The following is a 26,383-nucleotide window of genomic DNA, read 5'->3' as shown; positions in this document are numbered from 1 at the left end:
AGGGAGGGGGCTGTGACATCACTGAAATGTGTGACAGTGGCAGGGCTGTCTCCGAGGAGTATGTGGATGGCAGGGGTGGAGGGTGAGGAGGAAACTTCTGTCTGTGGAGAAACCTGGTAGGTGCCGGGCAGAGGCATATATTGTCACCATCTCCCTGTGAGGTAGGAAGATTCCCCCGTCTTTTCGTTTGTTTGTTTGTTTTAATAAAGAACCCAGCGTTCAAAGAAATTAAATAATTTATCCACACAGCTGGATAATGTTGGAGCTGGAAACGTAAGGTCTGACCGTCAACCCATGAAACGTGGGTTCCCAACTATGCTCATATGTTGATTCATGTCACATATGTTGACTGTGTATCTGCTATGTGTTAGGTGTGTTCTAAGCGCTGGATTAAAAAAAAAACAATTCCTACCATCAAGGAACTTACATTCTAGTGGAGCATGTGTGTGCTTGTAAAGGTTTAACAATAGGCTCTCTGAAACAAAGTGTGTATATGTGTGTGTGAATGTGTGTTTATCATAAATTTTACTGAAAGAAACCTAATAAAATTCTACAATACTCTTTATTGTGAATTCGGTATAGCCAGTTTATTCTTACAGTATACTTTTCTTGAATTTTGCCTAACTCTTGCATCCATAGTCAACCTATGGTTATAACTGATGAACAAGTGTAGTTCCAACATGAATGTTGATGTAAGAAAGTGAAAAAGTGGAAGAACAAAGATGTTGGAATTCAACTCATTTCTCAATGACCTGATCGACTTCTTTGCTGTATTAGATCACAGTTTTCAAACACCGGGAGTATATTTGCTCAGCTTTTTTTGCGTGTGTGTGGCTATTTTCAATGTACAGGCATACCTCAGAGATATGGCAGGTTTGGTTCCAGACCATTGCAATACAGCGAGCTACCTGAATCTTTTGGTTTCCCAGTGCATATGAAAGTTATGTTTACACTATACTGTAATCTGTTAAGTGTGCAATAATAGCATTATGTCTAAAAAAAAGTACATACCTTAATTTAAAAATACTTAATTGCTAAAAAACACTGATCATCATCTGAGCCTTCAGCAAGTCGTAGCAGCAACATCAAAGGTCACAGATCACTGTAACAAGTATAATAGTGAAAAAGTTTGAAATATTGTGAAAATTACCAAAATGTGACACAGTGACCTGAAGCAAGCAAATGCTGTTGAAAAAATGGTGCCTATGGACTTGTTCAACTAGGGTTTCCACAAACCTTCAATTTGTAAATACCGCACTATCTGTGAAGTGCAGCAAAGCGAAATAAAATGAGATCTGCCTGTAGCAGCTATAGACAGAACATATTTACATTTAATCTACATTATTAACATTTCCTCCATTATTTTCTTAAGGCTAGACCGGGGGTAGGCAAATTTCTTCTGTAAGGAGCAAGATAGTAAATATGTTAGACTTTGCAGGCCATGTAGTTGCAACTACTCAACTGCTCTTGGGATGTGAAAGCAGCCACAGATATGGAAATGAGTGGGCCTGGCTGTGTTGCAATAAAGTTTATTTACAGAAATAGTTGGTGGGCTGGATTTGGCCCATGGCCAACTGCTGGTCTAGACAATCAACAGAACAATAAATCAAAACCTGATTTATCATACTTACCTATTTCTGTGGTGTAAATACTCCTACCAGGGCCGATTTCAAGCTACCAGTGTGATGTCAATGAATGCAGAGTTGAAAAGAAATGCACAGTAGCATGCCATTATATATTATATATTTCTACCATATTTCTACAGCTGTAAAGATTCTCAAGATCATAGATAATAGCAAAAGGTAGTAAAAATTAGAAAGTGATGAGTTTGAGCATTTTTCACCTTTGTTTTTATCTTTTATTTTTTAAAATTAATTTATTTGTTATTTATTTATTTTTGGCTGTGTTGGGTCTTCGTTGCTGCACGTGGGCTTTCTCTAGTTGTGGTGAGCGGGGACTGCTCTTCGTTGCAGTGCGTGGGCTTCTCATTGCGGTGGCTTCTCTTGTGGAGCACGGGCTCTAGGTGCTCGGCCTTTGGTAGTTGTGGCACGTGGGCTCAGTAGTTGCGGTGCATGGGCTTAGTTGCTCTGTGGTATGTGGGATCTTCCTGGACCAGGGCTCGAACCCGTGTCCCCTACATTGGCAGGTGGATTCTTAACCACTGCGCCACCAGGGAAGCCCCTCACCTTTGTTTTTAATATCATTAACTTGATGAAGTTGGTATAATTTAATTTTTAGTGATGGCATTGCTTAACAACCAGCCAACCAAGTTCCTAAAAATGTCATAGGCTTTTGTAAGCCCTCAGAGTCGGTTCCAGCACGCTTCTGTTAACGTTGGATGGGAGTAAGTGTGTGGAGAAAAGTAAACAGTGTGGGCCGGAAAGGGAGAACAAAAGTAGAAGCTTTGCTGTATTAAAAAGGATGGAATGGGGCCATTTCACCGACAAGATGAGATTTGAGGAGAGACCTGGAGGAGGTGAGGGAAGGGGGAAGGAGTGGCGTCAGGAGATGAGGGCAGAGGCGGAGTCGTGGTGAAGGGCTGGGGACAGATGATGGGAGATTTTAACAGCTTAGGCTGCTCTGAGTAATCTGCCCAGCTGGCTGCATCTGAATAATCAGAAGAGCTGGTGAGATCCAGCCTCTCGGGCACCACCTCACTCAGTCAGCCAATCTGGTACCACATCCACACCATACCCGGGCGGAGGGGTGTGCGTGCATCTGGGGTGCTTAGCTCTGCCTTTTAGGTGTGATGGACCAAGACCAGACTACCGAACAGCTTCTTACATGTACATGCCCTTTATTATTAGGGCAAAGATAAGCAGGTGGTAAAACACTCTGTGGACCAGGGAAGAAACCCAGGAGGTGACTTGGGAGGGAAGGCACGGAGCACAGCCCCGCCCCTCTCCCTCTGCCTCAGCACTCTCCGTGGCTCCTCTGCTTCCCTCTCCCTGCGCGATTTCAGCTCTTCCTGGACCCTGCTGGACTCTGGTGGGCTGCATCAGGGTCGTCTACCCCCCGCCACTCAGCACCTGGGCACCAAGGACTGGGGCCCCGCTGTGCGCTCCCCACTGAAGATGGCACACAGGCCCAGGGGAGAGGTCCTTCTAGAATATGCGTTCCTCAGGGGCAGGGACTTTTGGCTGTTCTCTTCGTTGCTAACCCCTCAGAGCCTAGAATAGTATCTGGCTGACAATAGGTGCCCACTAAGTATTTCATGAAAAAGTGAAATAAATGGCGTTACCTATGATAAGGGCTGGGGGGCGGGCACCGCTGGAACACAGAGGAGCAGTGTGGGGAGGCCAGGGAAGTCTTCGCAGAGATGGTGACGAGGAACAAAGGAGGAGTATGGCCTCCAGGCAGAGGGCTGTGGGCTGGGCAGGGCACTCTCAAAAGAGGGGATTTTAAAAGTACAGGTGTGGGAGGGAATTATGAACTGGTGTATGTGCTGGAGTGGAAAGTAGGAGCCCAGAGCGGCAGTGACCAAACCCGGAGGAGTGAGCAAGACACAGACTGCTAAGGGCTTGACCACAGGCTCAGGGGCTGGGAGTTTGTCCTGAGGGTCAGAGCATCCTGGGAGCGTTCCAGCAACCGAGGCAACGGGGCTTGATTGAGCTCCAGGGGCTGGCGCGCGCCTCTGCCATTCTGTTCTAGCCTGTTCTTTTCATCGTCACTCACTTCCCTCCCTTTGGAAGCGTAGGCAGTTCATCCCCAAGGGGGCAGGGCATTCTCCCTGACCAGACACTGTACCCCAGCAATGGCTCCTAAAGCAAATTCCCATATTCTGTCTTGTTTGTCGCTTCCGTTTACACAGGAAAAACCATTTATGGGAATAGGGACACCCAAGGACACACAGCTGGTCAGCCTTTTGGACCAAATCCAAGGCACTTGAGTGAGAAACTGCCACCCTGTTTTTCTTAGTTGTGGTAAATACACATAACAAAATTTACCACCTTAAACATTTTAAGTGGGCGGTTCAGTAGTGTTCAGTACATTCACACTGTTGCGCAACCATCACCGCCATCCATCTCCAGAACTCTTTTCATCTTGCAAAACTGAAACTCAATACTAAATAACAACTCCCCATTCCCAACTCCCCCTCAGCCCTGGCAACCACCCTTCTACCTTCTGTCTCTATGAATTTGACTGCTCTAGGGACCTCACGTGAATGGAATCATACAATATTTGTCTTGCTGTGAAGGCTTATTTCACTTAGCATAATATCCTCAAGGTTCATCACGTTATAGCAGAATTCCCTTCCTTTAAGGCTGAATAATATTCTGTTGTACGTATAGACCATATTTTGCTTATCTACTCATCCATTGGTGGGCACTTGGGTTGCTTCCACCTTTTTGGCTACTATGAATAATGCTGCTATGAACATGGGTGTACAAATATCTCTCTTTTTAAATTTTTTTTTAAAAAATTTATTCATTTTTGGTTGTGTTGGGTCTTCGTTGCTGCATGCGGGCTTTCTCTAGTTGCAGCGAGCAGGGGCTACTCTTCATTGCAGTGTGTGGGCTTCACATGCGGTGGCTTCTCTTGTTGTGGACCATGGGCTCTAGGTGCACAGGCTTCAGTAGTTGTGGCACGTGGGCTCTAGAGCGCAGGCTCAGTAGTTGTGGCACATGGGCTTAGTTGCTCTGCGACATGTGGGATCTTCCCGGGCCAGGGCTCGAACCCGTGTCCCCTGCTTTGGCAGGCGGATTCTTAACCACTGTGCCACCAGGGGAGCCCCAATATCTCTCTTTAAGACCCTACTTTAAATTCTTTTGAGTGTACACTCACAAGTGGAATTTCTGGGCCATATGGTAATTCTATTTTTAATTTCTTTTAATATTTATTTATTTAGCCTGCGCTGGGTCTTAGTTGCGGCATGTGGACTTCTTAGTTGTGGCATGCAGACTCTTAGTTGAGGCATGAGGGATCTAATTCCCTGACCAGGGATCAAACCTGGGCCTCCTGCATTGGGAGCTCAGAGTCTTACCCACTGGACTACCAGGGAAGTCCCTCTATTTTTAATTTTTTGAGGAACCACCATTCTGTTTTCTATAGTGGCTGCACTATTTTACATTCCCACCAACAGTGCACAGGGTTTCAGTTTGCCACATCCTCACCAACACTTGTTATTTTTCCTCCCTCCCTCCTTTCTTTCTTTCTTTTTTTCTTTCTTTCTATAGTAGCTATCCTGGTGGCTGTGAGGGTCTACTCTTTCTTCATCATTGTTTTATTTTGTTTCATCTCATAGTTTGTACTTTACTTTCTTTAAAGTTAGGTTTATTGGAGTATATATATATACATTTATATATATTTCAAAGCGGGATACATACTTAATTTTTTTCTTTTGATTTTCTTTTTTTAAAAATAAATTTATTTATTTATTTTTGGCTGCATTGGGTCTTTGTGGCTGCACGTGGGCTTTCTCTAGTTGCGGTGAGCGGGGGGCTACTCTTCGTTGGGTTGCGCGGCCATCTCATTGCCCCGTGGCTTCTCTTGTTGTGGCACGGGCTCTAGGCACGCGGGGTTCAGTAGTTGTGGCTCGTGGGCTCTAGAGCGCAGGCTCAGTAACTGTGGCACACGGGTTTAGTTGCTCCGCGGCATGTGGGATCTTCCCGGGCCAGGGCTTGAACCCGTGTCCCCTGCATTGGCAGGCAGATTCTTAACCACTGAGCCACCAGGGAAGTCCCCCATCTCCATTTCTATATTTTTATTATTTCAGGAATGTTACATGTATGAAATCATACAGTATGTAACATTGCAGGCTTGGCTTTTTTTGTACTCAGAATAATGCCCTTGATATCCATCCAGTTGTGTGTATCACTAATTTGTTCCTCTTTTGCCAACTATTATTACACAGTATGGATGTACCACAATTTGTTTAACCATTCACCCACTGAAGAACATTTGGGTTGTTTCTCATTTAGGGCTATTACAAATAAAGCTGACATGAACACTCATGTACAGGTTTCACATGGACATAGTTTTAATTTCTCTGTAATCAATGCCAAGGAGTATGATTGCTAGATTTTGTGGTAAGTATATGTTTAGTTTTCTAAGAAACTGCCGAACTGTTTTTCAGAGTGACTGTATCATTTTACATTCCACCAGCAATGTTTGGATGATCTAGCTTCTTTGCATCCTGACCTGCTTTTAGTATGGTCACTAATTTTTAATTAACTGGTATAAAATAGATGTGTAGTGATACCTCATCATGCTTTTAGTTTGCATTTCCCTACTGCCTATTGATGTTGAGCATATTTTAATGTGTTTATTTGCCATCTCTATGTCCTCTTTGGTGAAATATCTGTTCAAATCTTTTGCTTATTTTCTAATTGGATTTTTTTTTACTGTTGAGTTTTGAGAGTTCTTTATATATTCTAGATATGAGTCCTTTGTAAGATGTGTGACTTGCAAATATTTTCTTCCCACATCTGTATACCTTTAATTTCCTTTTCTTATTTTATTGTTCTGGCTATGACTTCCAGTACCATTTTGAATAAAAGTGGTGAAAGCAGACATCCTTGCCTTGTTCTTGATGCTAAGGGGAAAGCATCTTATCTTTCTTATCTTTCACCATTAAGTATGACGTTAGCTGTAGATCTTCTGTAGGTGGTCTTTATCCAGTTCAAAGTTACCCTCTATTCTTAGTTTCTTGAGTTTTTATCATGAATAGCCATTGAATTTTATGATTTTTCTGCGTCAGTTGATATGATCATGTGATTTTTTTCTTTTGTTAATTACTATGGTTGATTACATTAACTGACTTGAATATTGAACTAGGCTTGCATCTCTGAATAAACCTCACTTGGTTTTGGTGTTTAATTCTTTTTATATTTGCTAGACTCAATTTGCTCATACTTTGTTCAAGTTTTTTTTTTTTTTTTCCAGTACGCGGGCCTCTCACTGTTGTGGCCTCTCCCGTTGCGGAGCACAGGCTCTGGACGCGCAGGCTCAGCGACCATGACTCACGGGCCCAGCCGCTCCGCGGCATGTGGGATCTTCCCAGACCGGGGCACGAACCCGTGTCCCCTGCATCGGCAGGCGGACTCTCAACCACTGCGCCACCAGGGAAGCCCTGTTGAAGATTTTTATGTCTATTTTTATGATGAATATAGGTCCTTTTATATGGTACCTGTACTACCCTTGAACTGCTATAGTTTGAGAGTGGACTTAAATTAGTTGTAAACATATGTTACAAACTAGGGAAACAGCTAAAAATTTTTAAAAAGAAGTACCATTTATAAGCTAAGGAAGGAGAGGAAAATAGAATTTTATAAAATACTTAATTAAAACAAAAGAAGCAGAAAAAGAGGGAAAGAAAGAAAAAGAAACAAAGAACAAGTGCAACAAATAGAAAAGTTATAAACATGGTAGATGTTTATACTAAGTATATCAGTAATCACTTTGTGACTGGCCTAAATATTAAATATTGAAGGACTGAGACTGTCAGAGTAGATAAAAAAAATAAGACCCAACTATATACTGTCTTTAAAAAAATCCCACTTTAAATAGAAAGGCACAAGATAGTTTAAAAGCAAAGGGATGGAGAAAGATGTGCCATGCTAACACCAATCAAAAAAAAAAAAACGCTGGAGCAGCTATATCTTAACTTCAGTCAAAGCAGACTTCAGAACAAGGAACATTATCGGGGATGAAGGGCATTAAATAATAATAAAGGAGTCCATTCTCCATGAAGACAAACAATCTTTAATGTGTGTGTCCCTAACAACAGAGTGTCAAAATATGTGAGGTAAAAACTGGTGGAACTCCGGAGACTTCCCTGGTGGTCCAGCAGCTAAGACTCCGTGCTCCCAATGCAGGGAGCCCAGGTTCGATCGCTGCTCAGGGAACTGGATCCCACATGCCACAACCAAGATTTCCCATGCTGCAACTAAAAGATCCCACATGCTGCAACGAAGATCCTGCACGTGGCAACGAAGATCCCACGAGCCGCAACTGAGACCCGGCGCAGACAAATAAATAAATAAATAGTTTTAAAAAAACATCCCCCAAAAGTGGTGGAACGCCATAGAGAAATAAACAAATCCACTACTACAGTTGGAGACTTCAACACCATTCTTTCAATACTTGATAAATCAAGCAGGCAGAAAATCAGTGAGGATATAGTTGAACACCACCATCAGTCAACTTGATCTAGTTGGCTTTTATACGATAAAATTCTATAAAATTTATTGAATACTTCATCCAAGAACAGCAGAATACCCATTCTTTTCAAGCTCATATGGAACGTTCAAGATAAACCACATTCTGGGCCATAAATCCTACCTGATCAGATTTTTAAAAGTAGGAATCATACAAAGTGTGTTCTCAAGCCAAAATGGAAACAAACTAGAGACCAATAACAGATAGCTGGAAATTCCAAGATATTTGGAGATTAAACAACACACTACTAAATAACACATGGATCAAAGAAGAAATCTCAAGAGGAATTTAAAAATATTTTGAACAATATGAACATACAGCTTCTCAAAATTTGTGGGATGCAGTGAAAACAGTGCGTAGAGGGAAATTTATAGCACTAAATGTGTATATTAGAAAAGAAGAAAGATCAGAAATCAATCTAAGCTTTCACCTTATAAAACTAGAGAAAGAAGAGCAATTTAAGCCTAAAGCAGGCAAAATAAAAGAAGTAATAAAAATTAGAGGAGAAGTCAATGAAATTGAAAATAGGAAAACAATAGAGAAAATCAATGAAACCAAAAACGGATCCTTTGGAAAAATAAATAGAATTGACAGACCTCTGGACAGACTAACCAAGAAAAAAAAGAAGACACAAATTACCAATACTAGAAATTTAAGGGAGTTCCCTCGTACCCCAGTGGTTAAGAATCCACCTTCCAATGCAGGGGACCCAGGTTCGATTCCTGGTCGGGGAACTAAGATCCCACGTGCCACGGGGCAACTAAGCCAGCGTCCTCTAGAGCCAGCGCACATGGCAGCAAAGATCCCGAGTGTGGCAGCTAAGACCCGATGCAGTCAAATAAATAAATACATACATACATATATTTTTTTAAAGAAATTCTTTTAAATTTTATTTTATTTTAAATAAATTTTTTATTTTATTTATTTTTAAAATAAATATTTAAAAAAACGAAATTTAAGAGGGGCCGTCACTACTGATCTCAGGGACATCTAAAGGATAATAAAGGAACGTCATGAATAACTCTATGCCCTCAAATCTGTCAGCTTAGATGAAATGTGTCTATTGTGTTTTATTTTATTTCAGTACTGTCTTTGTCTGGTTTTGGTATCAAGATAATACTAGCTTTATAAAACAAGTGGAGAGGTGTTCCCTCCTATTCCATTTTCTGAAAAAGATTGTATAAAATTGGTATTAATTCTTCTAAAAATGTTGTGTAGATTTCTCCAGTGAAACTCTCTGGGCCTGGGGATTTCTTTTTCAAGAATTTTGTGTTTTTTTGGTGTTTTGTTTTTAATTAACTACAAATTCAATTTCTGTAATAGTTATAGAGTTATTTAAATTATCTGTTTCATGTTGGATGAATTTTGGCAGTTTGTACTTTTTGAGGAATTGGTCCTTTTCATCTAAGTTGTCGAATTTATGTGTGTAGAGCTGTTCCTATTGGTCCCTTATTATCTTTACAACATCTGCAGAGTCTGTAGGGATATTTTCTGTTGCACTCATGATATTGAGAGTTTAGGTCACTCTCTCTCTTCTTTTTTCTTTGTTAGTATTGTCAGAGGTTTGTCAATTTTATTGATCTTTTCAAAAGGGAGAATTCAAAAATTGAGAGGGGGTGTAGTTCTTTGTTAAATTTTGGGAAATTTCAGCCATTATTTCTTTGAATGCTTTTTCTCAGTTCCACTTCTTTTCCCTCCACTTGAGACTCCAGTGACACAAATGTTAAATCTTTTGTTATTGTCTCACAGGTTGCTGAGGCTCTGTCCTTCCTTTTTCCCTTCCTCCCTCCCTCCCTTCTTTCCTTCCTTCCTTCTTCTTTAAAATCTAATTTTCCTTGTTTTTCAGATTGGGTAATTTCTACTGTTCTATCTTGAAATTCACCAATCCTTTCATATGTTATTTTCATTCTTCTATTGAGCCTATCCAGTGAGGGTTTTTTTTTTAATTTTAAATTAAAAATTTTTAAATTTAAACTAATTTGTGTTAGTTTCATAGGGTTGCTCTAACAAATTATGAGAAACTTGATGGCTTAAAACAACAGAAGTTTATTTTCACACAGTACTGGAAGCCAAAAGTCTAAAAATCAAGGTGTTGGTTCCTTCTGGAATCTCCAAGGGAGAATCTGTTCCATACCCCTTTCCTAGCGTCTGGTGATTGCCAGCGATCCTTGGCATTCCTTGGCTTGAGATCTATCATTCTGATATCTGCCACCATCTTCACATGGTGTTTTCGCCTGTGTGTCTTTTTATGTTTTCACATAGTCTTATAAAGATACCAGTTATTGGACTTAGTGCCCACCCTAATCCAGTACAACACCATCTTAACTAATTACATCTGCAAAGACCCTATTTCCAAATAAGGTCACAATCTGTGGTATTAGGTAGTCGTGAATTTTTGGAGGACATTGTTCGACCCAGTACAGTTACTTTTTCTTCAGTGCTAATATTTCTATGTGGTTCTTCTTTGTATCTTCTATTTGCTTCCCTGAGATTTTTATTTTTTCATTTATTGAGTTGGCCAAAAAGTTCACTTGTGTTTTTCCATAACATCTTTTTGGCCAATCCAGTATTTCAAAAAGTTTGCAATTGCTTGTTTTTTTTTTTGTTTTAAATAAATAAATTTATTATTTATTTATTTTTGGCTGCGTTGGGTCTTTGTTGCCGTGCGCGGGCTTTCTCTAGTTGCGGCGAGCGGCGGCTACTCTTCGTTGCAGTGCGCAGGCTTCTCATTGCGGTGGCTTCTCTTGTTGCGGAGCACGGGCTCTAGGCTCACGGGCTTCAGTAGTTGTGTGTCGCGGGCTCTAGAGCGCAGGCTCAGTAGTTGTGGTGCGCGGGCTAAGCTGCTCTGCAGCATGTGGGATCTTCCCGGACCAGGGCTTGAACCCGTGTCCCCTGTATTGGCAGACGGACTCTTAACCACTGTGCCACCAGGGAAGTCCTGCAATTGCTTGATGAAGCATTTTTATAATGACTGCTTTTAAATCCCTGTCAGGTCATTCCAACAGCACTGTGATCCACTAGCATCTGTTGATTGTCTTTACTTGTTGAAGTTCAGATTTTCCTGGCTCTTGGTATGGTGAATTATTTTCATTTATGACCTGGATATTTCAGAAGTTATGTGGTGAGACTCTGGATCTCATTTAACTCTTCTGTGTTGGCAGGCCTCTATTGTCCTGGGCCAGTGAGATAGGGGCACCAACTTTTTACCACCAGGTGGGAGTGCAGAAAGTCCAGGCTGCCCACATGGCCCCCACTGACACCACCCTGTAGGGGGAGGGGAGGGTTGGAAGGTTGGTTCCCTCATTACTGCTGGGCGGAGGTGAACATCTAGGCTCCACTCTTGGCCACCTTTATGTTGAGGGGAGGGAGCGGTGCCTCCTTACTGTTGGATGGGGAGGGCAGCCTACCTCCCCACATGCCCTCCACTGACATCATGGAAATTGTGGGGAGGGGTACTTGCTACTGCTGAGCACTGATGAAGCCCAGGCTCCCCATTCCGCCTCCTCTCACATAACACCATCTGGAGGTGAGAGGGAGAGGTGCCTTGTTACCATGAGACAAAGACTGGGAGTCAGGCTTCTCCTCTAGGATTTTGCTGGCGGGGTCACTTCATGTCAAAAGATTTCTGTCCTGCTAGGGTGCCTCTTTCCCAATCCTTTGACAAGAGAGAGCAGGCTTTTCATGGGGGCGATTTTTGTCTGTGCCTGTTTGGCTTCTCCAGAGCTCTAGCAAAAAGAAAACCCAGGGACTCACTGCTATGTCATTTGTGTTCTTGGGTTCCTAGCTCGTCTGCCAACTATGTTTACGTTTGTTTTATATATATAATGCCCAGCATGTTAAGCTGCACTTAGTGGGAGGGAAAGAGAGGAAGGCATCTAATCCATCTTGTTCAGAACTAGAAATCCTTTTTTTTCATTTTATACTCTCTTTATCCCTCTAAGTCCAAGTGGAGATGTTTCTGGATATAGAATCCTTTTAAGAACTTGTGGGTCACTCTGAATCTTATTCAGATCCACACTATTAGACAAAAGCCATGCCCCCAATTTCTCTGAGATAAGCCCTTCTCTCTATGAGGCTTCTGCTGAATTGGCTAAGGGGCAACACCCTTAAGCTTTCTAGAATCCTTCTTGCTTGATTCAAAGGATCTGTGAGGCACACCCATCATTTCTTTAGGGGTCTTTTATCTGACAGAAGACTACTCGGATGCATTGTCTTGAATCTTCCTGAGATGCAAACAAAAGATTTGATAGTCACATTCTCGGACCGTGTTCTTCTGGTAATGCTCTGGATTTGAGCTTTGCTAGGAAACCTTTTTTTTTTTAATTAATTTTTATTGGAGTAGAGTTGCTTTACAACGTTGTGTTAGTTTCTACTGTACAGCAAAGTGAATCAGCTCTACATATACATATATCCCCTCTTTTTTCAATTTAGGAAACCATTTTTTAACTTTACTATCATTTGCCATTCAGAGAGAGTGAGAATTTTCTACCATGAAGTCCTGGCTCCTTCATATTTAACAGTACTTCCTCTTAGTTCAGGATTTCTCAACCTCAGCACTACTGACATTTCAGGCAGGATAATTCTTTTTTGTGGAGGGAGGAGGTGGTGGGTGGTAAGAGGGTTTTGTCTTGTGCATTATAAAATGTTTAGCAGCATCCCCGGCCTCTACTAATTAGATGCCAGTAGCAACCTCTCCAGATTTTTTTTTTTTTGGCCTTGCCATGCGACATGTGGGATCTTAGTTCCCTGACCAGGGATCTAACCCACGCCCCCTGAATTGGAACCATGGAGTCGTAACCACTGGACCGGCCAGGGAAGTCCCCTCTCCAGTTTTGACAACCAGAAATGTCTCCAACACACACACACACACACACACACACACACACACACACACACACACACACACACACACACACACACCGCCGCCTCCCCGCCCCAGGCGCCATCACTCATTTGAGAGCTGCTGCTTTAGTTTCTCTCTCCCCCTTGCGTTTTACTATAAGGAGCAAGAAGACACCAGGTGGCACCTTCAACACTTGATTTGGAAATGTCCTTAGCCAGATCCCAACTCATTGGGCACGTTTTCTGCTTTCCGCTTTACCACAGGCAACAGGGTTGCTAAACTGTGCCACAGCATAACAGGAATTCCTCTTTCCCCAGTTCCCAATAGTGTTTACCTGACTTTCCTGTATACCCTGGCTCCAATCTTATCAAAAGCACGAGGCTTCTTTTAAGAGCTTTTTCAAGGCATTTTGGGCTTTGAGTACACTCTTCCCAAGTCTATGGCCAGTCCACTGCCGGCCCCATATTTCAGAGTGCTGTGACAGTGGCACCCTGTTCAATACCAAAATCCCTATGTGTTACTTATTGCTGCATTAGCAAATCATCCCCAAATTTAGCAGTTTAAAAAAAAGAAGTATTATCATCTCAAAGGTTTTGAGCATCAGGAATCCAGGACTGCTCTAGCTGGATGGTTCCGCCGTAGTCTCTCCAGAGGTTGCACTCAAGCTGCTGGCCTGGGCTGCAGTCATTCCAAAGGCTCTACTGGGGCCAGTGAATCTGTTTCCATAATCACTCATGGGGTTGCTGGCCGGCCTCTGTTCTTCACTGGCTGTTGGCTGGAACCTTCAGTTCCTAGGTACATGGGCCTCTCTGTAGGGCTGTAGACAACATAATAGCCTGCTTCCCCCAGAGTGAGTGATCGAAACAATAGAGAGAACACACACCCAAGATGGAAGCTCTGGGTTTTCCAATTTTTTTAATCCTAATTTTGGACGTGATGTACCATCACCTGCCATGTCTTATTGACGACATAAAGTAACCTTGATACAGTGCAGAAGAGGACGACACAAAAGTATGAATAAACAGAAGGCAAGGAACATTAGGAGCTTTTTTGGTGGCTGGTTGCTACATTTCACTTTTATTCAGTCAAGGTATTTCTCTAATTTCCTTTCGGACTTCACCTTTGACTCATGGGTTATTTGGAAGTGTTGTGTTTTATTTCCAAGTATTGGGGTGTTTTCCAGATCTCTTTCTGTTTTTATTTATATTTTCATTCTTTTATAGTCATAAAACATATTTTGTATGATTTAAGTTCTTTTAAATTTGTTGAGGTTTGTTTCATGGCCCAGAAGATGTATCTTGGTGAATGTTTTATGTGCAGTTGAAAAGAATGTTTATTCTGCTGGTAAAAGTGCTATAAAAGTGTCAGTCAGAACAAGCTAGTTGGTAGTGTTCAGGTTTTCTGTATCCTTACTTTTTTTTCCTACTTGTTTTATTGATTACTGAGAGAGAAGCGCTGAATCCTCTAACTGTATTATGGATTTTTCTCTTTCTTATTTTAGGTCTATTTTTATCTCATGTTTTTGAAGCTCTGTTAACAGATGTACACATACACATTTATGATTGTTAAGTCTTCTTGGTGAAATGAACAACATTTTATCATTATGTAATGTCCCTCTTCATCCCTGGTAATAGTCCTTCTTTTGAAGTCTACTTTTTCTGATATTAATATCTCTATTCCAATTTACTATGATTCGTGTTTGCATGGTGTATCTTATTCCATCTATTTACCTTTGATTCATATATATCCTTATAGTTAAACTGGGTTTCTTGTAGACAGCATATTATTGCCTCTTGCTTTATTTTTCCCCAGTCTACTAACCTGTCTTTTAATTGGTTGCTGTTCATTCACACAATTGGATGAAAATCTTCCATTGCACTATTTGTTTTCTATTTTTCCATATGTGCTTTTTTTTTGTTTTTCCTCTTTTTCCCCCCTTACTTTGGATTAATTGATTATGCTTTGTCAGAGAAAAACCTCATGGGTACCAAAAAGAGACAATAAGACTTACTGCATCCAATCAAGACAGTTTATTACTCATAGAACATCAAACAACATGAACATCAGCATAGTTTTGTGTTGATTCCTTCAGCCCGAAGTTCAACAAGTGATACAGCGGTCCCAGATGCACGGTACCCACACAGTGGCTTTGCATCATGGCTGAGGAACCCAGGCCCAGCACTTTTATAGCGAGCAGTCAGCAAACCTGCCTTTGTCTGAGAAAGACCCGGTCTTATTTCTCAGAGCTGCCAGCTGTATTAATACTGAGCAAGGGCCCAGGTGAAAGAGAAGTCAGATCCTTGCAATCTTGACATGTTGAACACAAAGAGGCCCAGGGAGGATGCCTCCCAATACTTTTATGACTCTATTTTGTCTCCACTATTGGCTTGTTATCTATACCTCTTTAAACATTTTTTTAGTGGGTTGCCCTTGCATTTACAATATATATCTTCAATTAGTCATAGTCAATCTTCAAATAATATTATACCACTTCTTATATAGCAGAAGGACTCTTTCACAGTGTGTTTCCAATTCCCATCATTTTTACTACTGTGATTGTCATACATTTACTTTAATATGTGCTCTACATCCACCACGTATTGCTACTCTTTTGCTTTAGACACTTATCTTTTTTTTAAATAAATTTATTTATTTTTAAAATTTATTTTATTTTTGCCTGCGTTGGGTCTTCGTTGCTGCGTGCGGGCTTTCTCTAGTTGCGGCAAGTGGGGGCCACTCTTTGTTGTGGTGCGCAGGCTTCTCATTGCGGTGGCTTCTCTTGTTGCAGAGCATGGGCTCTAGGCACGTGGGCTTCAGTAGTTGTGGCAAGCAGGCTTCAGTAGTTGTGGCTCGCAGGCTCAGTAGTTGTGGCACACGGGCTTAGTTGCTCCACGGCATGTGGTATCTTCCGGGACCAGGGCTCGAACCTGTGTCCCCTGCATTGGCAGGCAGATTCCTAACCACTGTGCCACCAGGGAAGCCCAGTTATCTTTTAAGATGATTAAAAAACAAAAGTCTCATATTTACCTTTATTCCATCCATTTCTGGAGATATTCATTTCTTTATGTAGGTCCAGGTTTTTCTCTGGTATCATATTCTTTCTGCCTCGAGAACTTCTACCATTTTTTGTAATGCTGATCTGCTGGTAATGACTTTTCTGTTTCTGATCATCTGAAAAGAATTATTATATCACCTTCATGTTTGAGAGAGTTTCTTGCTGAGTATAGAACTGCAAGTTGACAGTCTTTTTTTTTTTCCAGCATTTTAAAGATATCATTCTATTATCTTCTAGTCATATAATTTCTTCTCTAATGAGAAATCTGCTGTAATTCTTATCTTTGTTCCTCTGTAGGTACTCTGTCGTTTTCCTCTTGATGCCTTCAAGATTTTCTCTTTATCTTGGGTTTTCAACAGTTTGAATATGATAGATCATATTGTGTGTGTGTGTGTGTGTGTGTGTGTGTGTGTGTGTGTTTGTCTGTTGGTATTTAATGGTTTTTTTTTTGATTCTATGATTTTCTTCGCTCTGTGGTTCTTTCATTATTTTTGGAAAATTGTTGACCATTATTTCTACAAGTGTGTGTGTGTGTGTGTGTGTGTGTGTGTGTGTTCCTATCTCTATCTCTTCTCTTTCTGGGATTCAAATTATGCACATGTTAGCTTTGGATCTTCTGGGGTTTTTGTTCTGTTTTGTTTCACTCTTTTTTTTCTCTTTCTGTTTCAGTTTGGGTAGTCTCTGTTGACCTATCTTCAAGTTCACTGATTCTTTCCTCAGCTGTGTTGAGTTTACTGATGAGGCTGTCAAAGGCATTCTTCATCTCTGTTACAGGTTTTTAAAATTTCTAGCATTTTCCATATGACTCCTTTTTATAGTCCCCATCTCTCTGCTAAAACTCCCCTTCTGTTTATGCATGTTGTCCATATTTTCCAACAGAGCCTTTCACATATTGTTATAGTTGTTTTAAATTTTCTGGCAGGTAACTCCAGAGAGTTATCTGGTTCTGTTGATTGCTTTGTCTCTTGACAATAGGGTTTTTTTTTTGTTTTTCTTAAACTGCTTTTGATGTGCGTGTTGTAATTTTTGATTCCTGGACATAATGTGTAGAACAGTAGAGGCTGAGGTCAATATGATTTTTGCCTGGAAATTGTCATATCTCTTCTTTTCTTAGGCCATTAGTGTTGAGAATTGAGCCAATCTTGTCAGGAGTTGAACAAAGTTTGGTGTTGTTGTTTCTATGATTACTTTTAGTGTCTGTGACTCCCAAGGATTCTATACTCTCATGCTAGCCACACCTGGCCTTTAGCAATAAAAAGTGTAGCTGAACTCTTCTTACCTGTTTGCACGGAAACCTTGCCTTCCTCCTACTTCAGAGGTGTGCCGTGCCTACATCCTATTTCTTCTTGGAGGTGCCTGTCCTTCTTTGGAATTCAGGTTAATTGGTTGCTCTGCAGCCTTAGCTCACTGCTGGGTTTGACGAAAGTAATACTTTTATAATTACCTAACAGTTTAAAAAAATTATTAGTGTGGTAATGATGCTCTTCCCAGCTTTGGCATCCTAGATGGAACCCAGAAGTCTAAGCCATCTACTTTTTCACTGATCCTTTCAACTCCTTTTGCCATCCACCCTTGGGTCTGCTGCCTGGGCCTCTCTCTTGGCTAATACCCTTCCAGCTTAGCCCTGTGAATTATTTCTAACTTGGATGCTTTTTCCTCTTCCACCCTTGTATGTGGCAAATATCTGGCAAAGGGACAGAGAGGTTCCTGATCTGTCACCATCTTGGGGACGGCTCAAAATAATCCATGCAGTCCTGTTCCCAGGGATAGGCCTGAAAAGGGGGGAGGTGACTTCGGGAGCTGAGCTCTCATCCACTGTACTTTTGACTTGGCCTCATTCCTCTGTGCTAGAAAACGGGACCAAGTATCTACTCCATCCATTAATGAGGAATAAGAATCAGACTGAGCAAAACATTTCTCGGAAGATGAAAGCTGCAACGGGATAAAAGCGGAGCAGGCTGGGAGCCATGGTTATAAGCACAGTCTCTGGAAGCAGCCTACTTGGGTTTGAATTTCTGCTCCATCACTTAGTTGCTGTAAGGCCTTGGACAAGTTCCTTCACCTCTCTATATCTCAGTTTCTGTATCTGTAAAATGGAAGTAAAAATAGTATTTACCTCACAGGATTATTAAGAGGATTAAAAGAGTTAATACATGCAAAGCACTTAGAACAGTGACAGGCACATAATAAGCTCTGTAGAAGGTTAGAGCCTACTTCCTATAATTTCAGAAATTCATGGAAGAAAGCAGTTTCCTCCCTTTCTCAGAATCGATTACAGTCAAAACAACTAGTGTTTATTGTTTACTGAGCATCTCCAGAGTGCCCAAGTCCTGTACTAAGCATTTTATATGAATTATCTCATAGGAGGTGGGGATTAATTATTCCTACCTAATAGGCAAAGAAATCAAGGATCAGAGAAATTGTTTACACAGCTGGCTAGACACCAGAGCTAGGTTTACCACCCAAGGAATTCAGGTCCAAAGCCCACATCCTTAACCTATAAGATAGATATTCTCTTACTTAAAATTGCTAGGAGACCCCCAGGCCTGTGCTCCTAACCACTGCACTTTTTGCCTCCCACAAACTGGTTTCCTTGCTTGTAAAATAATGGGAAAGCTGCTTGCTGTACTTATCTCACAGGATTGTTTAGGGATCTCAGTAAGAATAGAAGAGGCAGAGCTTTAGGTATTTGTACTGAGTGCTGGTCTCCTGACAGGGAAGCCTGAATATGTCTGGACTTTTCACACCTCTGTCCCTCTGTACATGCCCTTCCCCCTCTTCTCTGCTTGTTGAACTCATTTCTTTAAGACTCAGCTCAGATATCAGCACCCGGATTTCATTCTAACAAAGGAGGGATTTAAGCAGGGGGTGGCACATCGGACCTGCGTTTTTGAAATGACTGCTGTGGGGTTCCATGGTTAGCACTCTCGATTCTACAGTGACGACTAACTGCTGTGGGGATGGAGCGCCGCAGGACCAGAGTACAAGAAAACCAGAGAGAAGGTTTCCGTAGGAGCCACGGGAGAGATGGTGGTGGAAACGGAGAGGAGCGGCGGATTGGAAAGATATTTAGGAAAGAGAATCGACAGTTAATGGAGATGTGTTTTAATGTGGGCATTGAAAGACAGGGAGATGCCAAGGATGACTCCTAGTTTCTGGCTTGCTCGTGGATGTTTGTTGAATGAATGATCGAGTGACCCCACGGCAGAAGCATCTCCGACAGACGCCCCCCTACCCTGCCACCCCGCCACCCCGCGGTTTCTGGAGCTACGTACGGGCACAGGGTGGAAGGGAGGAGGAGGAGAATGAGCACAGTGCCTCGGTCCAGGAGACTTGTGGCCCTGGTCTGAGCCAGGAGGCACTGCGAGAGGGGCAAGCGTTTCCCCTCTGGGCCCACAGTTTCCGCTTCGCTCCTCCACCCCCGCCAGGCGGGACGCGCAGCGCCCCTCTTGGCACCCCGGAGGAGTTGGCTCCCCGCCGGCGTCCACCCCCCACCCCGCCCCGTCCCCGCGCCCACCCCGCCCCGTCCCCGCGCCCACCCCGCCCCGTCCCCGCGCCCACCCCGCCCAGTGCGCTGGAAGGCTGGACGGCGGCCGTGCCCATCCCGGAGCCGGGAACCGGGGGCTGCGGGGTGAGTCCCAGGGTCAGGGGGCCTCCGCCGCAGTGCACCTGCCCTGATGGGCGGCAGCGAGTCCCCAGCCCCTCTGACCCTGCATACGCCTTCTCGAGGGGTGTGCGTCTAAGCGTGCCGAACGTGGCCGAGGGTGCTGGGGAGTCCGGGTGCCGGCGCGTGGAGCTTGCGTCGGGGCTGCCCGGGAGTCGGGGAGCAGCCGGGAGCAGGGGCTGAGAGCCCGCGTATGGGAGCGCGCGGAGCCGGGCGGAGCGCCGAGGGGCCCGACGGGTCGCGGGGAGGAGGGATGCGTGCCGGGAACTTTTTGCCCGTCCTGGAACTGCGAACGATCGCGCCCGCAGGGGCTCCTTGCGGCCGCCGGGCGACCGGCAGAAGCGTGTGTGCCCGCCGCCGCCCCTCCCCCACTTCCGCCTCCCGCCGCTTCCTCGTTCCCGGCTCCCAGGGCCAGTCCGTCCCGGGGGAGACCCGGAGGCGCAGCCCCACCCCGGCCGGCGCTGCCCGGTACCACGCCCCCACCGCCGTCGCGCCGCAGCGGACAGCCTGAGTCAGCGGGGGCTCTGGGCGCGGCAGGTAGGGGCTCCGCTGGGCGGGCGCAGGTGCAGCGGGAGGCCGGCGGGGAGCGCGAGCGGAACGGCCGGGGGACCCCTCCGCCTTCCCCCCCTTCCCCCGCGGTCGCGGCGTGTCCCCTTTTAGGGAATTCTTTCGCTCTCGCTGACTCCAGTGCGGGTGGGGCAGGACGAAGAGGGAGCGCTCCATTCCACGGGCCGGGCCCCTGGCCGCCTCCGGCCACCCAAATCTCTACAGCTCTCTCCACCCCTCTCCCCTGCACCTTCAGTTATGTAAACACCCCCCTTCCTCTCCCCAGCGCTTAGCTCCGCACCTCCCCAGGGGGCAGCCCCTCCAGTTTCCTGAGGTTGATGGGGTGAGGGGGAAAGAGAGGGGGCGTCCCGGAGCTCGTGGTCCCCTCCAGTTCCCCGACCCCGACCGTCTTTGTCGCCCTTCCCCGCCCCCAGACAGCCCCAGAGGCCCTGGGTATTTTTAGTATTGTGACCTGGGCGGCAGCGCTAAGAGCCTTTCCCAGGAATCGGCGTCAGCGCCTCCCTCCTCCGCTCCCAGCCCCGGCCACATGGTCTCCCCACACTTCCTTGGCCCTGCCTGGCCCACTTGGGTTTGGGTCTCTCGCGGCCCACCCCAGCGCCGGTGGAGCCGGCCAGGGTCTCAGATATGCCGAGTCCAGATGAGGTGGGGAAGGCAGTAGGCGGAGGATGATGATCTGGTCCTCAAGCTTGATACTCCCTTGCCTCCGGTGATGGGCTCAGGAACGGAATGGAGCGAATCCGAGTGAATGGCGTTCTGGAAAGCTCTCAGCACTGGGGGCCGGAAGGCCTGGTCTGAATTGCACCCTTCTGATTGCTACTCGATGCCTAGTGGGGAGAGCAGACATTGAGATGTGTCAGAGGAGAGGAGCTCAAAGAAAGAGCTGTGGGGGGCAGAGAAGAGATGGTGTCCTGTAAATAGCACGGGGACCAGAGCTTTCCGTTTTGCAGAGCACCTTCACCGCCTGTGTCTTGTGCTGGAGGCAGGTAGGAGGATGATGCCATTTTCATATGCGGAGACTGAGGCTGGAAAGCTGACTTCCTTAGGGGCAGAGCCAAGCCTAGAAGTCACGTCTGTGATTAAAGAGCAGGGTTTGGAGGGGATGCTGGTGTGTGTGTGTGTGTGTGTGTGTGTGTGTGTGTGTGTGTGTGTGTGTGTGTGTGTGTGTGTGTGTGTGTGTGTGTGTGTGTGTGTGTGTGTAGAGAGAGAGGGAGAGTAGGGGAGGGGGTACTTTAGCTTTCGTCTGGGTTTTGAAGAATGGCCAGGAACCAGAGCTGCAGCCTGGAGGAAGGGACCTTCCTCTCTGTCCTCTTCCCCAGCCTTCTGAGGAGAGGCTGGGTCCATTGAGCGGAAAACGTGCCTCCCCCATTTGAGCTGAACCAGCCCTTCCAACCCCTCTCCGAAGGGCATGATGCTGAGACTTGGCCATTGACCGCGTTCCCTGAATACAGAGGAGCCTCTTTTGCTGTGCCTGGAACTGGCATCCCCTTTGTGGAGCTAGGGTCAGCCCCGCCTCTGCGTGAGACTTGAAGTTTGTGGTAATGGACTTTGTTTTAGGAAAGGGGAGGAGGTAGTCAAGTCGAGAGGCCCCAGTGCTGGGATGCTGGCTGCAGGGGGGCTCCCCAAGCCCAGGCCCCCACGGAATCCCCTCTCAACTTCATAGCTGTACTTGCTCTTCCAGGAGCTGACATGGACCCAAATCCGCGGGCAGCCCTGGAGCGCCAGCAGCTCCGCCTTCGGGAGCGGCAGAAATTCTTTGAGGACATTTTACAGCCTGAGACAGAGTTTGTCTTCCCCCTGTCCCACCTGCATCTCGAGTCGCACAGACGTAAGTTCTGAATCCTGGGGAGAGGGACTAGGGTGGGGCAGGGAGGAAGTCCTATAGGTCCTGAATCTTGGTACCTCCCCCCTGGTTTTCTTGGCCCCCTAAACGTCTTATCTCCAGACCTGACATATGTCTCTGACCATCCTGTCAGTTCTGGCCTGGCTCCTCCTGACTTGCCCCCTTCTTGATCTGCAGCCCCCATAGGTAGTATCTCATCCATGGAGGTGAATGTGGACACACTTGAGCAAGTGGAACTTATCGACCTTGGGGATCAGGACGGAGCTGACGTGTTCTTACCTTGCGAAGATCCTCCACCGACCCCCCAGACATCTGGTATGCCCCTTTACTTCGGGCACTTGGGCACCGGTTAGCCAGAGCCGGATGTCAGGGCTCTGAAGTGAGGTTGCAAGGCTGGACTGGGGAAGTATGCATGTAGGGGCTGGGAGTGGGCATTTCCACCCATGAAACAGCTGTCTGTTCTGATTTTAGGGAAGTTGACCTTGAGGGAAGCTGGGTTACAGATTCCTAATCCAAAACTCTAGGAAGGCCCAACCCCCTTAGCCTTTGTCAATTTTATATTCGTGAAATTAATGTAGTTAATTAACATAATTAAAATAACAAAAATATGATTTTTATATTAGACAACTTAAGCAGTTTTAGTCATCTTAATATTTATTTTGCACTTTATTAGGTTTCTAATACTGTGCTAAGCTATTTTACATATATTATCTCAGTCCTTACAATGTCCTATGAGGGCAGGTGGGATTATTCCCATCTTATAAAGAAGGACATTAGAGGGACTTCCCTGGTGGTCCAGTGGTCAAGACTCCAAGCTTCCAATGCAAGGGGCGTGGGTTCGATCCCTGGTCAGGAAACTAAGTTCCCACATGGCATGCGGCCAAAAAAAAAAAAAATATATATATATATATATATATAAAAGAGGGACATCAGACTCAGAGATATTGTTGTCACATAGCCAGAAAGTAGAGAAGCTGGATTCGAACCAGAGCTATCTGACTCCAAAGCCCACATCCTTAACCTATAAGATAGATATTCTCTTACTTAAAACTGCTATTGGGCTTCCCTGGTGGCGCAGTGGTTGAGAGTCCGCCTGCCGATGCAGGGGACGCCGGTTCGTGCCCCAGTCCGGGAAGATTCCACATGTTGCAGAGCGGCTGGGCCCGTGAGCCATGGCCGCTGAGCCTGCGCGTCCGGAGCCTGTGCTCCGCGACGGGAGAGGCCACAGCAGGGAGAGGCCCGCGTACCGCAAACAAAACAAAAACAAAACAAAAAAGAAAACCTGCTATTTATTGGTGGTCTATGTGCCAGACAGTTTATGAGCATTCTCAGATTTCATCCTCAAAACCCTCTGGAATGTCGGGGTCCCTTTTTTACGAGGAGGGGCAGAGTCCTTGAGAGGGAAAGTAAGTGACTTGCCCAAAACTACTCAGTAGCAAGGAAGTGACGTAGGTAGAATTTGAACTCTTGACTTGATTGACCAGACTCTAGATCCCAGATGTGGTGCGGTGAAGTGGAAGGAACTGGGAGTCAGGAGCCTGGCCGGGTGACTGGTCAAGTCCCTGCTCCCCTCTGGGCCTCAGTGTCTCCTGGCCAGAGCGCCTCTAAGAGTCCTCTGAAGCCCTGTTCATGGCCCTGACGGGCTCTTCTCTCTGGGCAGGGGTGGACGACCGTCCCGAGGAGCCGAGCCTGCCAATGCCCACGGCAGACAGGACCACATCCCGCACTTTCTCCTCATCCTCTGACTCCTCCACCAATCCGCACAGCCCGGATGTCAGTGATGGCGGAGCAGACACGCCCTTGGCACAGTCTGACGAGGAGGAGGATGGGGGAGATGGCGGGGCAGAGCCTGGAGCCTGCAGCTAGCAGTGGGCCCACACCTACAGACTGATTGAGCTGCCTATTCTCCACTTGAGACCGCAGGCCCAGCCAGAGCGCTTCGGAGAAGACCAGACTCTTTACCTGCAGTAGGCACCAGAGGGGGGAAAGGACGGTGGGTGGTGTACCTTTCTGGGAATTAACCCGCTCCTGCTTTACTGCTAACCTTTCCCTGCTGCAACCTCCCTGCCAGGTTTTGGCTTACTCCTGAGGTAGGGCCTGCAAGTGAGGAGATGGAAGACGAGATAGGACAAGATGCCACTGCTTTTCTTAGCACTCTTCCCTCCTCCAAACTATCCTGCAGTCTCCTGATAGCGTCTCCTAAACCAGTGTCTCTAAATGGACGTGAACTCCTTAACACTCCCAGTGAGATGGTACTCCAGCCATCCTGCTTCCTTACATCCTTTTTGGAACAGGGCACGGTATGAATAATAAACAGATAATAATATGCCAACCATTCCACTTCATCTGTTCACATTGTACAGATATCAAACCCAATACATTTCTTTAGCTCTCTAACCAATACCATATTCCCATGACTCATTTACTCCATGTATTCAAGAAGTCGTTATTTGGAATTAGCTGCAGATTTGGAATACAGTTTTGAACAAGACAGGCTGCCTGCCTTCATGGAGGAGAAAATCAAGTCAGCACAACAATTCACAGCGTAATAAGTAGCATGCCGAGCAACTGTTCTGTTACCAGAAAATGGGCATCTTAACCTGGCTTTTATGGTCGTTGAAGAGGTGACTTTTAAGCTGGGTTGCAGAGGATGAGGAGGAGTTAGCCAGGTGGGGCTGTAACCCAGGCAGAAAGAGCAGCTTGGAAAGACTTAAATGGAGAGAAAAGTCCCGAGGAACTGAAAACCATTCAGCTTGACGGAATTGTTGAATTTGAGCAGAAGAAGGGAGAGGCTAGATTGACAAAGGTCAGGTCGTAAAACGCTTTGAAGCCTGTATCAAGTTTCAGTTTGCTAGTAAAATATCAGTGACTTAAGGTATAAACCTGGTTTCCTCATGTAAAGGAAGTCCAAAGCACAGGGCGATGTGGTCGCTCCACAGTTATTGGACACCAGGGTCCTTCTTGGCTCTTTTTGTGCAGCCATCTAAGGCCCGTGGCTGGAATTCTCATTGATACCTCGTGGCTGAAATGGCTGTTGAGGCCCCAGCCACCATGTCTCTGAAGCTGGTGGAAAGAAGGAGAAGAGATTAAGGATGGGCAAAACAGGCCCGGCCTGCTGCCGAGTCCCACCTCGACAAGCATTTCTGGAAGTTCTAACCAATAGCGTCCACTTACATCTCATTGGCCAAAACTTGGTAACCTGAGGGATGTTTCATTTACAGATGTTTTATAGACTTAGGGACACAACATTATCTAGAAGAAAGGAAATTCTGGCGTTTGGAAAGACAATAACCCTTCAAGTTTCAATTACCAATGCGTCTGATTCCTATACTTCCTGTCAGACCTCTCAGAAGCACCCTGGCTACTGCAGAGGCTGGGGTAGTCCTTTGGTAGGACACCCTGCTGTCTTGATAAAATCAGGGTTATGTTACTGAGAAACAAGGGGACAGCAGTCATTGGGTAGATAACTAGCAGTTTACACGTTACGACTTTGAACTTTATTGGGAGTAATGAAGGATTACAAGTGGTTGATGTTGCTTCCTAAAAAGATAATTCTGGCTGCAGTGTAGAGAACATACTGGAAGAGGACAGGCTCCAGACAGACGTAACACAGTAATCCAGGCAAGAGACAACGGTGGCCTAGAAGATAGTGGTGATGATTAGCTTAACTGGGTTGAGGCAGGGTATGAGCAAATAAATGACATTCATTCAATAAATATTAAATGTCAGTGTTAACATATGTAAGACACTGAGCTTGGCCTTGGGAATGTGGTAGTGGCACAAAAAAAGAAAAAAAAAGACCCCATCCTGCTCTTATGGAGTTCAGCGTCTATTGGGGACCCAAATGTAAAACTGCAACCAGGACTAGTGCTAGGAAGGAGTTAATAGCCTATTAAGAGAGGTCAAGAGGTGTTTGCCTGGAGGAAGTGGTTTTGAGCTGAGATCTGAAAGTGGAGTAGGAGTAGTTTAGGGGGAGAATGGGTGCAAGGAGTCCTGGTAGAGATGTACTGATTGGAGGGGACAAGAATGGATGCCTGGAAGCCAGGAGATGACTGTAGCCATCTAGGTAAAAATGGAATAGGGTGGAGGTGGGGCGGTTGTAGAAAAGTGGAAGGAATGGAGAGATATTGGGGAGGCAAATTTCAAACTATTTTCATAGGTGGGTGTGAGAGAGGAAGGGCTCAGGGGTGCCACCCTTGCTTCTGCCCTGTGCAGCAGGATAATTTGGAGGGTTCTTCATCCAGATGGGGAGTT

General features: G+C 45.2%; 2 protein-coding genes across 8 annotated transcripts in view; both read left to right on the top strand.

Annotated features, from left to right (window-relative positions):
- SYS1 (SYS1 golgi trafficking protein) overlaps positions 1-19,205 on the top strand; it is a 32,236-nt gene extending 13,031 nt beyond the window's left edge. Inside the window, exon 4 of the mRNA XM_033433808.2 lies at positions 17,910-19,205. Within this exon, the coding sequence (XP_033289699.1) occupies position 17,910 (1 nt within the window). The 3' untranslated portion in view covers positions 17,911-19,205. The remainder of the gene's footprint in view (positions 1-17,909) is intronic.
- DBNDD2 (dysbindin domain containing 2) lies at positions 33-24,461 on the top strand. 7 transcript variants are annotated; one of them, XM_049700074.1, is made up of 4 exons: positions 33-116; positions 21,968-22,114; positions 22,307-22,444; positions 23,790-24,461. In XM_049700074.1, the coding sequence occupies exons 2-4, from the start codon at positions 21,976-21,978 to the stop codon at positions 23,993-23,995; spliced, it is 483 nt and encodes a 160-aa protein (XP_049556031.1). In that variant the 5' UTR covers positions 33-116; positions 21,968-21,975; the 3' UTR covers positions 23,996-24,461. The 7 variants fall into 7 exon arrangements, with proteins under 7 accessions (XP_049556031.1, XP_033289702.1, XP_033289703.1 ...); XM_033433811.2 differs by having other exon boundaries at positions 37-161; XM_033433812.2 differs by lacking the exon at positions 33-116 and adding an exon at positions 19,605-19,689.
- Positions 24,462-26,383: the final 1,922 nt, after the last annotated feature.

The sequence above is a fragment of the Orcinus orca genome, chromosome 16, assembly GCF_937001465.1.
Source record: "Orcinus orca chromosome 16, mOrcOrc1.1, whole genome shotgun sequence".
Lineage (NCBI taxonomy): Eukaryota > Metazoa > Chordata > Mammalia > Artiodactyla > Delphinidae > Orcinus > Orcinus orca.
Note: the sequence above shows the minus strand (reverse complement) of the source record. Positions and strands in the feature narration are given on the sequence as shown.

Excerpts from the sequence above, each read along its gene's own strand:
- DBNDD2 (XM_049700074.1), top strand. The coding sequence starts at position 21,976 with ATGGACCCAAATCCGCGGGCAGCCCTGGAGCGCCAGCAGCTCCGCCTT. Across the intron at positions 22,115-22,306 it reads GCATCTCGAGTCGCACAGAC|CCCCCATAGGTAGTATCTCA; the intron begins GTAAGTTCTGAA and ends CTTGATCTGCAG. Across the intron at positions 22,445-23,789 it reads ACCGACCCCCCAGACATCTG|GGGTGGACGACCGTCCCGAG; the intron begins GTATGCCCCTTT and ends CTCTCTGGGCAG.